Source organism: Mustela nigripes, chromosome 3 (genome assembly GCF_022355385.1).
Source record: "Mustela nigripes isolate SB6536 chromosome 3, MUSNIG.SB6536, whole genome shotgun sequence".
In the NCBI taxonomy this organism is placed as follows: Eukaryota; Metazoa; Chordata; class Mammalia; order Carnivora; family Mustelidae; genus Mustela; species Mustela nigripes.
The window spans coordinates 149,004,889-149,022,478 of NC_081559.1; the positions used below are offsets into that span (position 1 = coordinate 149,004,889).

A 17,590-nucleotide genomic window follows, 5' to 3' on the forward strand; every position below is an offset into this window, starting at 1 on the left:
TCACAAAGACTTTATGTATTTAACAGAGAGAAAGAGATCACAAGCAGAGGGAGTGTCAGAGGGAGAGGGAGAAGTAGGAGGAGCATCAGCAGGGAGCCTGATGCTGGACCGTGGTATCACAGCCTGAGCGGAAGGCAGCCGTTTAACTGACTGAGCCATCCGGGCACCCCAATTAATGAATTTTCTAAAGTCACAATACTATTAAGAGATTTGGAAGGGTTTTGACTCCGGGTCCATCCGTCTAGAAAGCTAAAGATCTTGCACTTCCCCAATAGTTTATTAAAAGGCAAGTAATTCAGAATTGTCTGTGGCCCTTCAAAAAGTAAGTATATCCCTGATCCTTATTCCAGAAAATTCTGACCTTGTTGGCCTTGGTGGGACAGACACCCTTTTGGAAGACACCTGGTTTATTCTGATGAACACCTTTGATTAACAATGTCTTATTGTGGTGCTTCAACTTTATGACTTGGAAGTCACTTTCACAATTATTCTCATGAGTTTCTCTCTATTGTTACCTGCACAGACAGCATCACCTCCCAGTCAGAGACCAGATAGCTCAACTGCACCAAAACCTAGGTCTTCTAAATCTTAGTCCATGATTTGTCCCATCCAGTCCTGTGAGTTGCCTGCCCAGGCAGCATCCAGTCACTCTGGGCAGAACTTAGACATGTGTCACCACAACAAAAGGTGTACATATGGAAAAGAGTCCTGAAACTACTTATTTCTCTTCTAGAATGTTTTCAGAAGTCAGGTGTCTAGCACCCACAAACTTCCATCAGGTAGGATTACTTTCTGTTCTATCAGGAATTGCCCAGGGCATCCTTTTGGAAATGGGAAGTCAACCCTAATAGAGATGGTCTAAATTTAAGTTGTTATAATAAATACAATCTAAGTATTGCACATTTGTGTGATATAATTACTGTACATGTGAAATTTATTTTGAAAATCTGGAATGGATATTTTTAAATGCTTAATAGCAGGAAGATCTGGGGGTTTTGTATACTATAATTATACACAGTTGTGTGAAACAAAGGAATGAATCCATAGCATTTTAATGAAGAGACTATTTAATATAGGACTAGATTGTTTTATTTTCTTCCCTCCTACTCAGCACTTTCTGGCAGCCTTTCAGCTTCCCATCCCTTTTGAGATGAGCCTTCTTTTAAAAATAATCTTTCAATATTCAAAATACTCCACCTCAGGGGATGTACATTTTCTGAATATAGGAAGATCAAGGAAGAGCATGATCAAAGTCAAACATAGTCTTAAGTACTTGAACTATTATTAGCCAAGAACTGTAGGTTAAGGACCACATATTGAAAAAAATCTTCAAAGATTTATTCATAAAGGCTAATCAAAGTCCTTGACTATTCAGATGATGTGTTACAAACCTTCTTCAGGCTTTTTACTGCACTATACATAAGGAGGCTGTATACCCTCATTTGCCCGGAGGGTTTTCTCAGGACACGGGTCTCCCCCTGCTAAAACCAGCAAAGTCCTCAGCTGGCAAGTCTGTTTCTTCCTCTCCCTGCCACTCATGCACTTGTGCACTCTCTAAATAAATAAATACACAAATAAATAAATAAAATATTTTAAAAAAAAAGATTTGCAGAAAAAAGTCAAATTTGAACCAAAATATTAAATGGGCATTACATTGAAGGACTAACTTACACATTAGTGAGGCATGAGAAGATGTTGTGTTTGGAAATGACAAGTCAGCTCAGATGTGGCTAGAGCCGAGACAGGAACAGGAACATGGGCTGGGAACAGAGAGTCTGGCCAGATTAAGGGCTCTGACCCTAAGTTTCTATGAGTAAAAGTCATAAAAGGAAGGCTTTTCAGAAAGGGTTCCACCACCGGCATATTCCTGTGTGCAATTGACTGAACGCCTCACCAAATGGTCACCATCTTGTCAGGTGGGGCATAGTCTCCTGGGAAGCCATTTGGAAGAGCCTTTGAACACCTACAGCCCCTCTGCCTAAGGCAATGAAGCATGGCATTAATTTCTCCTCTAACCGATAGAAAGCATCTGTTCTTATTATCTACATAGTGTTTGTTCAGTAATTGGTAATTGTTATTATGATGCCCATTTTCTGGGCCACGTGAGGACCTTGTAGCTGGTAAGTAGAGAAGCTAAGTAAGATGTGACATGAGGTCACTCCTGACAGCATTCCCTAGGTGCTACTTTCTCTTCTTTGTTCATTTGTTTTTACTTTTCAACACTTAACACTGCCTTGAAAAATGAGGGGACTGATCTTAACGTTTATTTTAGAAAGATGATTCTGCTGGAATTGTGAAAGATGCTTGAAGGGATGGAACTGGAAACAGAGAAGCCAGAGGGAGATATTTTAAAAGTTTAGACTAGAAATAGCAGCCAAGATAGAAAGGAGGGGACAGTGGTTAGTTACATTTGGGAGATAGACGTAACACAATTTAGCATCTTGATATATGATCAGTGAGGGAAAACAGGCAATAACTCCTGCAAATTCTAAGCTAAGGAAAGAGAATCTGCAAGTTAGAGAAAGGATTTTTATTTTTATTTTTATTTCTAATCAAAAAGAATAAGAAGCCCACTGTAAATTAGAGAAAGTTATACAAATAAAGCACCCTTAACCTCACTATCATTTTCATATTCTTTCTTTCATACATTTTAAAAGAACTAAAATCACTCAAAATACAATTTCAAATTTTAACTTTTCTATATATACTATCAGCATTTTTTTCTATGTCAAAAATTTTTCTGACATTTGTAAATGACTATATAGCCTTCCATCTGTTCATGAACATTTTAGAAGGGCTGAGTTTTGTGTATTCCTTACCTAAAGTCCCCACAGTATTTAATTTATTAAATTTTGATTTCTGTAATCAAGTTCCCAATAATACTATGAGATTGACCATTTGACACCACTTTGCATTTGTGATTCTGAATCTCTGGCCAGAAAAGTCCTTCTGAAATCTTAAGGACTGCAACATTTTAAAGGTTTTCTATCCAGAGATTCCATATGGATGTTCAGTGGCAAGCAAGTTCAGGGCAAAAATGTCTCAACCGTAGCTGCTGATAAGGCCTCCAGCATTTAAAACTCTCAGCACTTTGAGAATTGAAAACCCTTGTGCTATCTTGTAATAGCAATACTTGATCTGTCTGGAATTGAATGACATTCCCTTAATCAGCATACCGTATACTAAGTGCTAGGAGTGAAAGCCTATGCTAGGTTCTAAAATTAGAGATGAATTGAACATAAACTTGTCCCTTAAGCCAGTGGGATAGTTACTTAAGGAGCAGATTCCAAGACCATTTCTCTAAAAACTATGTTTTATTAGGTCCTGGAATATGGTCTGTGAATCTTCTTTTTTTTTTTAAGATTTTATTTATTTATTAGAGAGAGAAACTGAGTGAGTGAGAGAGAGCACTAGAGGGGGAGGGTCAGAGGGAAAAGCAGGGAGCCCGACAGCATCATGACCTGAGCTGAACGCAGTCGCCTAACCAACTGAGCCACCCAGGCACCCCTCTTCACTTTGAATAAGCCTTCCAGGTGTCTCTGTTGCAGGTGAGAAAGTCTCAGAACCATTTGGTAGACTCTCACCTGAGTCTACAATAGGCCAGTTATGGGATCTTGAAAAAAAGTTCCTTAGTCATTCAAATCTTTGGTTTCCTTATCTAGAATACTAATAATTGTATTCAAATTGGAATTGTTAATGTAATTTGAAAACAGGGCCAGCTATGTATTTTGCAAGGCCTTGTGCAAATGAATATACAGGGCCCTTGTTTTTTAAAAAAAACAAAAACAAAAACAAAAAACGGTTAGTAATTTCAAAGAGAGCAACAGCAGAGAATTAAACCAAGCATGGGGCCCTTCTCCACATTGGGCCCTGTGTGACTACACAGATTGCACACCCATGAAACTGGCTGATAGACAATATATGAATTTATCTACACAGTATAGAATATATCCATACTTACAACAAATCCACATACACGTACTTTTAGAAATGCAGCAAATTTTTTGCATAGAGTATCATCACCAGTGAAGGCGAGAAAAGATTGCACAAAGGAGGTGATGCCAAAGCTGTAGACTTGAAGGATGAGACCGTATTTGCACACGGACGTGCCTGGGAGGAGGCAAAGCAACGGGTGCAGGAGCATGGAACTGCTTACCCAGTATTACTGTTGTGTTTCCCGTGCCACGTGACATCGTCAAAATTAGCGTCTGCCCGTTAGGGATGTTAAGGTAATGGATGTAAAAGAGCTTAGGGTGCTATATTCCTACAACAGTTCTCCCTGAAGGGGAAATAATCAGGGCCAAGACAGACCTGTTTTTTCACTTCATTCTTCGTCCGCATTTCAGGTGGGGGATGATAATCAACCACCAGGGGGCATGATTGATCCCAGTAGCCTGTTTTCCAGAGCATTGCTCCCTCCCCAATAATTGTTTAGTAAAAGAAATTTGAGACTGTCTCATAACCTGGAAGGATTGAAATCCACCCTGGTACTGATCCAGATATCCACTGCCTCAGTCGTATTTTATTTTATCGTGTTTATTTTATTTTTTTAATTGAAAAAGAAGCCCGTGCTTGTGTTTTTAAAGAGTTTTTTTTATTAAAAATTTTTTAGTGTTCACTAGGAGCCAGCACTTATATAATGACTTTATGTGTATTAAATTCATTTAATTCTCATGACATCCTTATGGGTGGCACTAATATTGGTGTTTTAGGAATAAGGAAACAGATTAAGTAGAGACTGTATTTTGGAATGCAGTTCCCAAAACCCAGAGGCAACCCTCATAGTGTTTTTTGCTCTTGTTTTTATTTTTATTAGTTTTTTTTTAATTTTCTTTTTTTTTTTTTTAGATTTTATTTTTAAGTAATCTCTATACCCAAGGTGAGGCTCCAACCTTCAACCCTAAGATTAAGAGTTACATGTTTTACCGACTAAGCCAGCAAGGAACCCCAACCCTTTTGAGTTTGATGCATAATTACTTCCTATGCGGAAAAAAAGTTTTATATGTATGCAAATGTTTATATGTAAACAAATATACATAGTTGGTTTTATTGTTTGTCTTAGAACAGCAATATCATATTACACGTATTATCTATACTTGGTCATTTTTTACAAAATCTAGTCAGAATTTTCTACATAAGCATACAAGGTCTGTCTTAATTAAGGCATATATTGTATCCCATTGTGTCTACCATCGTTTGTTTAACCATTTCCCTTTTATCCATTTAGGTCATTTTTTTTTTTTGCTATCCCAAGTAATGCTGCAACAAACATCATTGTACACACATCTCTGCTTTCTCACGCCAAAATTTCTCCGACATGGATTCCCAGAAGTGAAATTATCAGTAGACATGCAGGTCTTAAGATTGTGATAGATGTTAGCAGATTGCTCTCTCATCCTCCAACAATCAATGAAAGTTTTCTTCCTTAGGCTCTCAGCTGTTTTTTTTTTTTTTCTTCTTCTTTTCTTTCCCCATCGGAAGACATGAGATTTCCCAACTTCTGTTGTGACTAGTGTTTTGAACATGATAAAGATGAGCTCCATCTATTAACTGTTCTTGACCGAATGAATAGGCTGTGATAGACACATCTTATTTAAACCCATCTAACAGGTGAGAAGAATCACTCCACTGGAGTTTTCCTGTGAATTAGCATAAATTTACATGCATGGTGAGCGAAGGGGTGGCAGTGGAGGAATTTCCCTAGTGCTACATTCTCCTCAATGGAAAAGCATAGAAAAGGCAAGGAAGAGACAGCTATGACCCCTAGAAAGGGAGCTCAGGCTAAGCTACCAGGTAGGCAGTTATCTCCTTCACTTCTGTTTACCGACTATCAGAGTTAATGTACTTGAATGACCATAAAGAAGAATTTATTCATTGACTGAAAAAAAAAAATCATTGTGTCCCTATGCTGTACAAGTATGGTTCGGGCTTCTTGGAGCCCACAAAAAATGTAACTAAGAAAGACCGGTAAGGATTATCGACAAATAACTGTATTTGAAATGAATATGTAAAATGACTTACCTAAAAGCACACAGTTGAACAGTGGCAGAATTAGTATTACAGTCCAGGTCTTATTTCCTCAGATATGCAGTAAATACTTGTGAATGAATGAGCTGATGGTTCATGTGCACCATTGGTACTGCCAATATATATTGAAAGTTAATATCACCCCAGGATAAATATAAATACAAAAATTTAGAGAGAGGAAAAAAAGATCACTTCTAGCTGGAGATATTAAAAGCTTAATGAAAAATGTGGAATTTAATATGCCCTTAAAGAATGATAAGGATTTTGATTTCTAGCAACTGGTGGGGAAGGAAGGTCTTATGCATCTGAAGAATAAGAACAGAGACACTGATGTAGAAAAGGACAAGTATGTTTGAGGAATTTTTAAATCCAAACAGATGGGTTAAACCAAGATTATAGAAAAGTACTAGAGAAAAGAGTTTTCTAAAGATTCCAGATCTACCAAGGGTTTGAGAAATGCATAGTGATCAGCATTCTCATTCTAAATATGCTATCATAGGCAATGCTGACTTCTGAGCAATTTTTTAGTATTTTGTGAGAAGGGGGGAAAAAATGAGTGTGACAGCAAAATTAATTGCTTTTTAAAATTATTTTTAATTTTCACTTCTTCTATTTTAAAAAAGGGAAACTTTAGGGAAGTAAGAAATGCTACCCAAAAAAGTCCAATTTCAAGAGGGAGCAGATGTTTATGGGGGATATTCTGAATCTCAACAGTCTATTTAGCAAGTCAGACAAAATAGCAGAACTGCCCCCTGTGAGGATATAGAGTTAGCCTGGGATTAAATGAATCTGGAGTAGCAGAAATGTTTACCAGTGTGATCGAGGAAACTTTCATTTGCAAATACTTCCCACATGGCCCTATTGTTCATGTCACAATAAATACTGTCAGGCCTGTTAAGCACGGATCAGCAGCACCTTTCATGAGGAAGGAAATAACTTCAAGTCCACCAAGTGTATTTTGCCCATAGCCTAGTCCTTCCCATGAAGAGTTACTCTTGATTTTGCATTTCGTGTCCCTCTCCCGGGATATTCCATACGTGCAAGTGTGACCTAGCGATCGTATCAGTTCTAGTCACCTAAAACAGAATCGTTGTCATAAAAAACGCTGTATATCACGTGTTGCAGATGGAAGGATGCTGACCCAGCCTCTTGGTAGGAAGGAACCTACAGCAATCAAGTCCTGATACCAGGATGTGGCTCTTGGGATGAAGCCAGGTCGAAGTCATTCAGTGGCTGTCAGATAATGAACCTGTTGTAATCACCAAGTCACCGAGTTACTTACTATCCCACTGCACCCAAATGGAGAAGTTCAGATGGAGTCTTGAAGAGCCTCCTTCTAACAAAGGGATTTAGGCCTTTTAGGATACAAAAGCAGTTACCATTTATGACCACGAGTTAAGGGATATTGTTTTGAGATTAATGATTACATTCCCAAAAGATAAACATAAACTGTTTGAAGTGCTGATATCTTAAAGGAAACATCCTAAAGTAATGACCACACAAGGCTCATTCTAGGGTTGTGTGATGCAGAACAGGATGGGAACAGGTTTCCTAAAATCGGTATAAGTCAGATTTAATATTTAATATCCCAGCAGAAAACATAATTTATGGTCTTGTGGATGATGCAGTCTTCCCCTCAGTTCCTTGACTCTACACCACAAAAAGGTTGATAGCTTCTTATCTTCTAGGAGCAATGGGTAAATTTAGAATAAAGATTCTATTGGCTAGAACTAAGTGTAAAACTACAAAGATGTAGAAATCTCAGACAATAAAAGAATTTAAACATTGTACATTTTTTTATATCAAAGATTAGGTGGCTTATAATTTCCTGTTCCCCTTCCTCCAGAGTCTGGTTTATTATCTTCTAAGAGCTTATGATCACACCCTCCTTCTTTATCCAAGGCACTCTACCAGGATTTCGTATGTGTTACTAATCCAGTGCCAACCACTCAAAGTAGAACAAATATTTCCATTTTAAGCCTGGGAAAATGGAGCTCTTGTTAAACTGGTTTTTAGGTGATAGAGTTGGGATTTGAATTAGGCTTCTCTCTTTCAAAGCCTGCGCTCCTATTGTGACAACTTAATGATTTATAAAATGTCACATGTATGATTTGATTTAGTTTACACAAAGACTGTATGAAGGCAGTGATATCCTACCCTTTCCCACAACTTGATGCTAAACTTCTTAAAAAGGATAGACTATACTCATCTGTTTTCTCACTTGTTTACTGAAACCAATTCAGTCTTGTTTGCTTCCTCATTGTACCCCCCAAACCACTCTGGTTGCGAGGTCCCGTGGATATATTTTTCAGCCCTTCCACAACTCGCTGTTGTAGTCAGTTGATGTCCTTGTCCCATGCATTCTGGGATGACACTTTCTCTTTCTGCTCCTTTTTCCATTCTGGCCCTTCCTTAGTCTTCCTTGCAATTCTTCTTCCTGCCCCTTAAGAATTTTGGGGTGGTCTGTTCTATTCACTTTTCTAAAATGCATACTTTTTTTTTTCTTTAAAGATTCTGTTTATTTGACGGGCAGAGATCACAAGTAGGCAGAGAGGCAGATGGGGTGGGGGGAGCAGGCTCCCTGCTAAGCAGAGAGCCCTATGCGGGGCTCCATCCCAGGACCCTGAGATCATGACCTGAGCTGAAGGCAGAGGCTTTAACCCACTGAGCCACCCAGGCGCCCCTACAATGCATACTTTTTTAAAAATGGTATTATTCACATCCATAGTTGAAGAAATAATCAGAAGCCAGGTAATAGAGAGCTTTGCATACAATGATGAGAAATCTCTGCTTTATCTAGTGGCAAAAGGAAGCCATTGACAGATTTTTAGGAAAAAGAGTAGTGATGCTGCTGATAGAGATAGGGATTATAGAAGAAGGAGAGACACTGGAGGCTTTCAGGTTTTGAGATAATGTAACTGAGGTGTCTATAAGAAAACCAGGCAGTCGGGCCACAAGGAGGAAGTAAAAGAGTCTGGACCTGGGCTGGGCAGAGAGGTTTAGACTAGAACTGAAGAATAATTTCTCTAACTCAACAAATTACGGCTCTACATTGTCTGACCATTCAGCTGCTGTTGTATAACCCAGAACTGGATAGTTAACATACAGGAAATGTATTTTAGTTAGCTTCAAGATCCTTTATAAGTTCAGGGGCAAAAAAGAAAGAACAGCACCAAGATCAAAAGGAAATGTTAAAATATCACCTGCCTTGAGTTGTTTTTTTCCAAATCTGATAGGAGCCAGAGTTTTGACTTTGGGGTGCCAACTCTGCCTCCTTCTCACAGTGTGATCTTGGACAAGGTATTCAAAGTGGTGGTGATAGCGGTCCTTACAGTATTGAGTTGTGAGGCTTGCATGAGAACACACATGTAATGCCTGACACACAGGAAAAACCTCCAAGAGGGCTGGCATTTTAAAAATTACAATTTTTACAGCCTAAAATTTTTGGAGTAACTGCATCCCAGTTTTCGGTGACTTCATGATTTTCACAGGTGCCAGTATTAGAGTTACAGAATAAAATATTTAGCAGGGGCTATAAATGAGGGTGTGTGTCTAGACCACTAGTGAGAGAAAAATTAGCCCAGCTCCTCCTGGCTCTGTCACTACATACGAACACAATTATCTAAAACATGAGGACTTTGAACTAGTGGAACGCCCCACTGTCTTTAAAGTCAAAAATTACTCAAGCAAGATCAGCAGTGATTTTATTCCTAACCACTCTGTGTGTGGCTCTGAGGGTCTACAAAGGTTATAGGCAGAAGAAAGGAAACCATTTCTGGCCGCATCACCCCCGCTGCCACCCCAGAGAGCCAACGAGAATTATATACCCAGTGCATATGTGCGATGTGGATAAGGAAGGGGACAGGACTCCTTCTGCCTCCCGCCATGGGCTGAGTCCTGTGTTTTCACTCCAAACCCTGAACAACACTACAAGAACTGGTGTCACTGTTCCTTCTTAGAAACAAAGCAGTTGAAATAGTGAGTTGAAATAAAACAGAATCCAGGCCCTATAGTCCTTGCTCTTTGCAAAATATAGAGTCTAGCCTATTAGTAAAAAATATTTTTTGATTCTTATTTTATTTTTTAAGTGAACTCTACCCACAATGTGGGCACAGATTCAAGACCCCGAGATCAGGGTCTCATGCCCTATGGACAGAGCCAGTCAAATGCCCCTGAAAAGAATGTTTAACTCAATACAGACATGGGCACACACACTGCAAAGACACAGGCATGAGTGTTACATGTGGGTAAATCCGTATAGCATAGACATTGGTTGCCCGTCAGCATGGTCTAATAGTCCTCTGCAAGTTGGGAATGTTGGCAGCTCATATGCTTTTACATTACAGAGGTGCTGTGGGGAACAATTAAATGTCTGGAGCCTGCTAAGGATTATTAAGTGCTAGCGATTCTCCTCTCAGGTAATAGCTTTTGAGCCATAAAGGGACAGTTAAATAAGCACTTCCTTTTTAATATCATTTTCAAGAGATAAAAAGGAGTCTAAAATTCTGTAATGGCTAAATTTGGTACTGCTGTTTGGGAGATGAAGAAACTTCAGAGTCATGTGCCTTTTGTAAAGAGATAATTGCCTGCTTCTAAATTTCTTCAGATAGAATTTTTTATTGGAGTAAATTGTCGAAGGTCCACAATGAGGGAGACTCTCTTCCAGCTGGAAATGCAGTCTTGCGCGCAAGGTCTGTAACCCATGCAGCCGGACTCCAGTGACAGTGCTTCTAAGGGGCTCGGCTGATTTTTACCTGGTTGTTTTTCAAGCCTGCGTTGTGGCTGTGGTTTGTCCCATCCCTGTCAGACCTGAAGGACCTCAGCTCCTCAGGTGACAGCCCCTTCAGTGTCTTGATCCAAAACCTCACCCTCTCAGGTTCTCCTTTCTTCACAGCACCAGAACACCTTCTCTTCTCTCCCATCTTAAAAAAAAAAAAAAAAAGACCAAAGTTCAAAGCCCCTTGGCCCCTGGGTCTCCATGGAGCTATCTTTCCCTTCCTTTAAGGTTAGCTTGTAGTTTGAACTCCTTGTTTCTTTTTAGACCTCTATTTCCTGGTCACTTTATTTATTTATTTATTTTTTAAGATTTTATTTATTTATTTGACAGACGGATCACAAGTAGACAGAGAAGTAGGCAGAGAAGAGGAAGCAGGCAGGCTCCCTGCTGAGTGGAGAGCCCAATGCGGGGCTCGATCCTAGCACCCTGGGACCATAACCCGAGCCAAAGGTAGAGGCTTTAACCCACTGAGCCACCCAGGCGCCCCTATTTCCTGGTCACTTTAGAAATACACAAGTCAAAAAAAAAAAAAAAAGAAATACACAAGTCACATTTCTGCCACCATCTCCCCTTTCCCTTCCACTAATAAACTGTCCTGGAAGTGTTTTGACTGTTGACAGATAACCTGTAAGTTGCTGCATCTTATGGACATTTCAGTGTCTACCTTGACTTTCTTGTGGCATTTGAAGCTCTGGCCACTTCCTAGAATTTCTAAAATTTCCCCCCACCCCTGGGTTTTCCTTCTATTTTCTGGTCTTTCCTTCTCAGGTTCCATCAAGGTTCTCTCCAGGGTTCTCAGGGCAGAACTCTTCATGTGCACGCTAAGATGTGATCCCAACCATCCCAAGACTTCTGCTTCCACCATTAAACGTATGCTACTAAACCCCCCCAAATGTCTGGTCCTGGCTGTCTTCAGAACACTGACTTCTGAAACCTACCTAGTATCTCCTCTTGGATATCTCGCAGGCATCTAAGCTCACTCTGTCCAAAGCATCTGCTCCCACTGCAGCCTGCTCGTCCTCTAAAGCTCTCATCTCAGTAAATGACCCCACGATCTGTTAAACCTAGAAACCTATGGGTCATCCTTGACAGCTAAACAAACCCAGCATAGTATAAGGGCTAAGAGGAAGATTCCAAAAGCAGACTGCTTGAGTTTCTCAGTTGTCTCAGTTGTTAGCTGTGTCACTCTGAGTGGAATTTTTACCTCTCTGGGCCCGTCTGGTTCCTCATCTATGAAGTGGAGAGAAGAGCAGTACCTGTTATCATCATAGTGTTGTTATCCTGATTAAATAACTTTTGTGAAGCACCTCACTATCTGTTTATCCCTTCTCCTGTTTAAATCATTATTCTGCAAGATCGTAACACCCGCTTCTAATGTTTAAAGGCATTCAGAGTCTTCCATCGCCATTCACCCCCAAATTCCTCATTTTGTCTGTCAAAACCCTACATGCTCAGCCTTGGCCCCACCTGCACTGCCCAGGACCAGGCAGAAAACTCTTCTTTTCTTTTCTCTGGGGCTTTCTGCATGCTCTTCCTTCTGCCTTGAATACTTCTCTCCCTCAATTCCCAGCCACTTTTGCCTGAACAGCTCCTACTCATTCTACAAGTTTCAGCTTGAATATCACTCCCTAGGAAGTCTGATCCCAGACTGCTTCGGTGCTCCAATCTGAATCTCCACACCACCCTATAATTTGTCTAGCATCCCCGTGCTTTGTTACAATTTACCATAATAGATTCTTTGTCAAGTTCCTCCCTCAGACTACATTCTCCACAAAGTAAGGAACTCTTTCTTTTGCTTCTCAGTCTCACTGCTTGGAATATCCTGGGTGATGAGCACATGATCGAACAAGCATATACACCCAGGATATCCCAGACAGAGCTTATACTGAGCAACATAATCACATAAAATATGAACCTATGGACTTTTGGGGAACTTGGGAGAAAACAGCTAGAAAGTTCACTACCTAGTCTTCATAGGAGGAAAAGAATATGGACTATTTTAAACTTCTAATAAATAAAATATTAATATTTTAATATTAAATTTAATAAGTATTTTATTTATTTTAAAATATTTTAAATTCTGAATCAGTGATGGGCTTTATTGAGATCTAAAAAGTAAGTTTTTAAGATAGAGTGAAATGCTCCGGGTCTTTGTTTCTCCACTTCCTAAGCCCATAGTCTGTTCTGAGAAAACACTCAATTTCACACTCATCCTCACCCTACCACATTTGACAATTAAAATATATGGGTCGTTTTCTGCCTATTACCACCAGCCTAGGTTTTATTTAGCTTTACTTAGTTACAATAACATTGATTTTCAAACTATGCTATCTCCAGAGAGTCAGATATTTTACCCCATTCATAGCTCTTTTTTTTTTTTTTTAAGATTTTATTTATTTATTTATTTGTCAGAGAGAGAGCGAGCAAGAGCGAGCACAGGCAGACAGAGTGGAAGGCAGAGTCAGAGGGAGAAGCAGGCTCCCTGCCGAGCAAGGAGCCCGATGTGGGACTCGATCCCAGGACGCTGGGATCATGACCTGAGCCGAAGGCAGCTGCTTAACCAACTGAGCCACCCAGGCGTCTCCCATTCATAGCTCTTAAACCCCAGAGTTTTAAAGAAAAGAAGACTCATATATTTCCGTAATGAAAGAGTATGTGCCTGATATATATATATATATATATATATATATATATTAACTTTTGGTATGCTTCATATTTTCATACAGTTGATTTCCTAATGCACGAGCCTTCTTCTAAACCAGGTGCAGTTACATGATAGACAATGTGATCCTACTGATGAATGGTGCATTGCAAAAAAAATCTGTGAAAGAAATTCTGGCCAAGTGCCACCCTTTGGGCCGTTTCACAGAAATGGAAGCAGTCAACATTGCGGAGACACCTTCTGATCTCTTTAATGCTGTTCTGGTGGAAACACCACTAGGTATGAACATGTAAGCAATTATATCACTCCTTATGCATGCTTCATAGTCATCAGAAAATGTACATTCAATTCCTTTTCTCCATGAGTCCGATGTCATACTGTACAGATTCCTAGGCATGGAAGGGACATTAAGAAATAATTTAGTCCAGCTCCCTCATTCACAACAAATGAAAGTAACCTTCCCAGAATCACATAAGAACCATTGGTAGCTAAGTAGGAGCTGGGGCTCACCTCCCAACCTCCAAACCTTTGTATGTTGTGCCAGATCATAGTAAATAAGTGATAGAACTTGTAATTTTTCAAAAAAATTAATTTTCTAATTTGGTTTTTTATGATTAATTCCTTATCCTTTGGTTTTAAACTTCTGTCTGAATAAGGCTGTATTGTGGCAGTGTTTTGTTCTAGGAAGTTGAGGAATGCCATTTTTCGAGATGCTTGGGGCGCCTGTGAAATGACGTGAATCAATGATGAAATAAATGCTAATTTCATTATAATTTAACACTGATAATATTTCTAGCATTTTAAATCCTAGCAGGATCATTTTATATATGTTATTGTCAGGAAAACTGGAGGGTAGCGATTCATAGCAATTGACTGTTGACCATGTGTCAAAATTTTTGCTGTTGAAAACAAATTTTTTTTAAAGATTTTTATTTATTTATTTGACTGAGAGAGATCACAAGTAGGCAGAGAGGCAGGCAGAGAGAGAGGTGGAAGCAGGCTCCCCGCTGAGCAGAGAGCCCGATGCAGGGCTTGAACCCAGGACCCTGGGATCATGAACTGAGCCGAAGGCAGAGGCTTTAGCCCCCTGAGCCATCCAGGTGCCCCGAAAACAGAAATTTTAAAAAGTGAAAAAAAAAAAAAAATGGCCATCATTTAATGTATGATGCTAAGGGAGTGTGGTGGAAAGAGGGTAAGTCATAATCATGGATATTTGACTCCAGGCTCTGCCTGGTCCCAACCTGGTGAGGTAGAGCAGTGCAGTTTTCCCTCAGTTTCCCCATTTTAAAAATATTAGTATCTTAGTATAAAAGCGCTTTGAAAACTAAATACGACACAGTTTTAGTACAACTCAATGCTTAGCACATAGTAAGGCTGCAAATGATAAATGCTGCTATGAGATGAGGGGTGAGGAGGGGGCTTCCAAAAGTAAGCCATAAAGTGACTAGTTCCAAAGGTGAAATAGATGCAGTGTTCCGTGACCAGTTGGCACACGGTAAATACTCAGTAAATAATGACTCTTATTCTCATCGCTACTGGTAGCTGAATCCAGTCTGTGGCTTGCCCCTGCACAGTGTTCTGGTCAGCTCAGGGTAAGATGTTCAGGAAATCGTTTCTACAGTTAATAATCATGCTTTCAATTAGTTTATTTTGTGTGATAATTTCTGCTTTCAGCTCCATTCTTTCAAGACTGTATGTCTGAAAATACCCTTGATGAACTGAATATTGAATTACTGCGCAACAAACTGTACAAAGTAAGTGTCTCCCAAAATACTGTGTGTTTCTTTATGATATAATACATCTTAACCAGTGTTCTTCATTAAAAGTTACTTTGCCCATTAGCCAATTTCTGCAATTTTGAAGCTTTGTGGGCTTGGAATACAGTTTTTATGGTCCTGGTCTTCTAGTTCAGGACATAAATGTCAGCTTCCCCTGAAACAGCAAGATTTTTGAGAGGAAGTATGTGCCCCATTCTTCTCTTCATTCCTAGCTCCTTGCCTGGTGTGCCTGGGACATAAAAGGTAGCAGTTGGATCGATGGATGTGGGTGGGTAGACAGATGAGGAAGGTGAACCTTATCCATTTTTTAAAAACCTGCATACAGGGGTGCCTGTCTGGTTCATTTGGTGGAGCCTGCAACTCTTGATCTCAGGGTTGTAGGTTTGAGGCTCGTATTGGCTGTAAAGATCACTTAAAAATAAAAAATTTTGAAAAATGAAACATAAAACAATGAGCATACCTGTGATCCTTGTGTTACACAGTATCCATCTCTTTCCTCCTTGAATTTCACCTTGCCAACCTGGCCAGCTCTGTGTCTGAACTATGTTGCTACCATTTGTGTAGCTCTATGTCCTTTGGGCTGAGCAAAATCTGGCTATTTTCACTCATACAACCATAGCATCTTTGGACAATCTCACAGAGTAACTAAAGGAGTGTCTGCTGTCATGCCATTTATATAACTGGTCATGCTAAAACATATGGTCCTTTCAAAAGCACTGTGTTGCAGGTAATTTTCCTTTTTGTGAAGAAATGTATGGACTTAGAGAAGGCATCCTTGAGATACAGCTAAGAGAAGGCACTGCTCTAAGCAGATTATAGGCATTAATTCACCTTATCTAGCCAGCAAAACTCTCTGCTCTCCCCAGTCCTCAGAGGAGAAAGCAGAGACATGGGGAGGTAAGATTTACTTGGCAGAAGTGAGTTAGCTAGTAAGTAATTGAGTTGGGATGCAAACAGTCTAATTGTTTAGCCCAGACTCTGCCTTCCAATGTGTCCTCCATGTTCAAAGCCATCCCAAACATGTCTCCTGGGCACCAAGAGAGATTAAGTGTCAGCACAAGACCAAATCTAGAACTCCTTGGTGAGTTCATAAAAGAGCTTGGCACTCTTATTAGAGTACCAAAAGTTAACCGTGTGAAATAAACCCAAGAACCATGCAAAAAAAGTGCTTATTAAGGAATCATAAGGTACGATAAATACAATTTTGTTCTTTTTTAAAGCTGTGCAGCATGCTTCAATGTGAAAGTTTGTATCAAATTTTTAATAAAATATCGCCCTACGGGACAAGTAATTCAACCTCCATTAAAGTATTTAATAAGCCATGAAAAGCTGATCTACAAATTTCCAAAGGAAATTACCTTAATTTATTGTTTTATGGTCTTTCTTCTTCTTAAGTCTTACCTCGAGGCATTCTATAAATTCTGTAAGAATCATGGTGATGTCACAGCAGAAATCATGTGTCCCATTCTTGAGGTAAGAAAGTCCTTAAATTTCTTTATGCCAAATAATGTGCTTACACACTTTTCATTTACATAATTGTACTTATATATCTTTATGTTAGAAGCTCCTTTATGTTAGAAGCTCCTGCGGGTTCCTTTGTGGCTGTCAGTTAAGCATCTGCCTTCGGCTCAGGTCATGATCCTGGGTCCTGGGGTCAAGCCCCATGTTGGGCTCCCCACTCAGCAGGGAGCCTAATTCTCCCTCTCCTTCTGCCCCCCTGCCCATGCCTGTTCTCTCTCATGCTCTTTGTCTCTCTCTCAAATAATAAATAATTTTTTTAAAAAAAGCTCCTTTATCTAAAAATAAAATAGGGGCACCTGGGTGGCTCAGTGGGTTGAAGCCTCTGCCTTCAGCTCAGGTCATGATCTCAGGGTTCTGGGATTGAGCCCTGCATGAGACTCTGCTCAGCAGGGAACCTGCTTCTCCCCCTCTCTCTGCCTGCCTCTCTGCCTACTTGTGATCTCTGTCTGTCACATAAAAAAATAAAATCTTTAATAAATAAATAAATAAAAATAAAATAACATATTTTATCATATATATCATTTGATGCCTTCAGTTAAGAGTGACATTTTCTAAGTTTTCTACATAGAAATTCTAATTTTGAAATTAGAAAAGAATGATGCTTATAGTAGTTTTGTCATGATTCATTTTGATGTAATATAAACGAAGTAGATTGTAATTAGTTAAAATTTGGGTATACTATGAGCAATTGGTAGACCATGAGGACTTGTAATAATAAGGCAACTCCCTCCAACATTGGGCAAGCTGGGAATTCTCACAGTGTGGAACCAAAGTCCACTGTAGGCCTTGTTCCTTATATAAATCCTAAAATAAAGGAGGCTCAAA

The 17,590-nt window shown here is 39.5% G+C and overlaps 1 protein-coding gene across 1 annotated transcript in view; it reads left to right on the forward strand.

Moving 5' to 3' along the window:
• Positions 1-17,590, forward strand: part of ATP6V0D2 (ATPase H+ transporting V0 subunit d2) — a 45,987-nt gene that overhangs the window by 18,056 nt on the left and 10,341 nt on the right. The window contains exons 3-5 of the mRNA XM_059394813.1: positions 13,567-13,745; positions 15,141-15,220; positions 16,640-16,717. Coding sequence (XP_059250796.1) covers positions 13,567-13,745; positions 15,141-15,220; positions 16,640-16,717 — 337 coding nt within the window. The remainder of the gene's footprint in view (positions 1-13,566; positions 13,746-15,140; positions 15,221-16,639; positions 16,718-17,590) is intronic.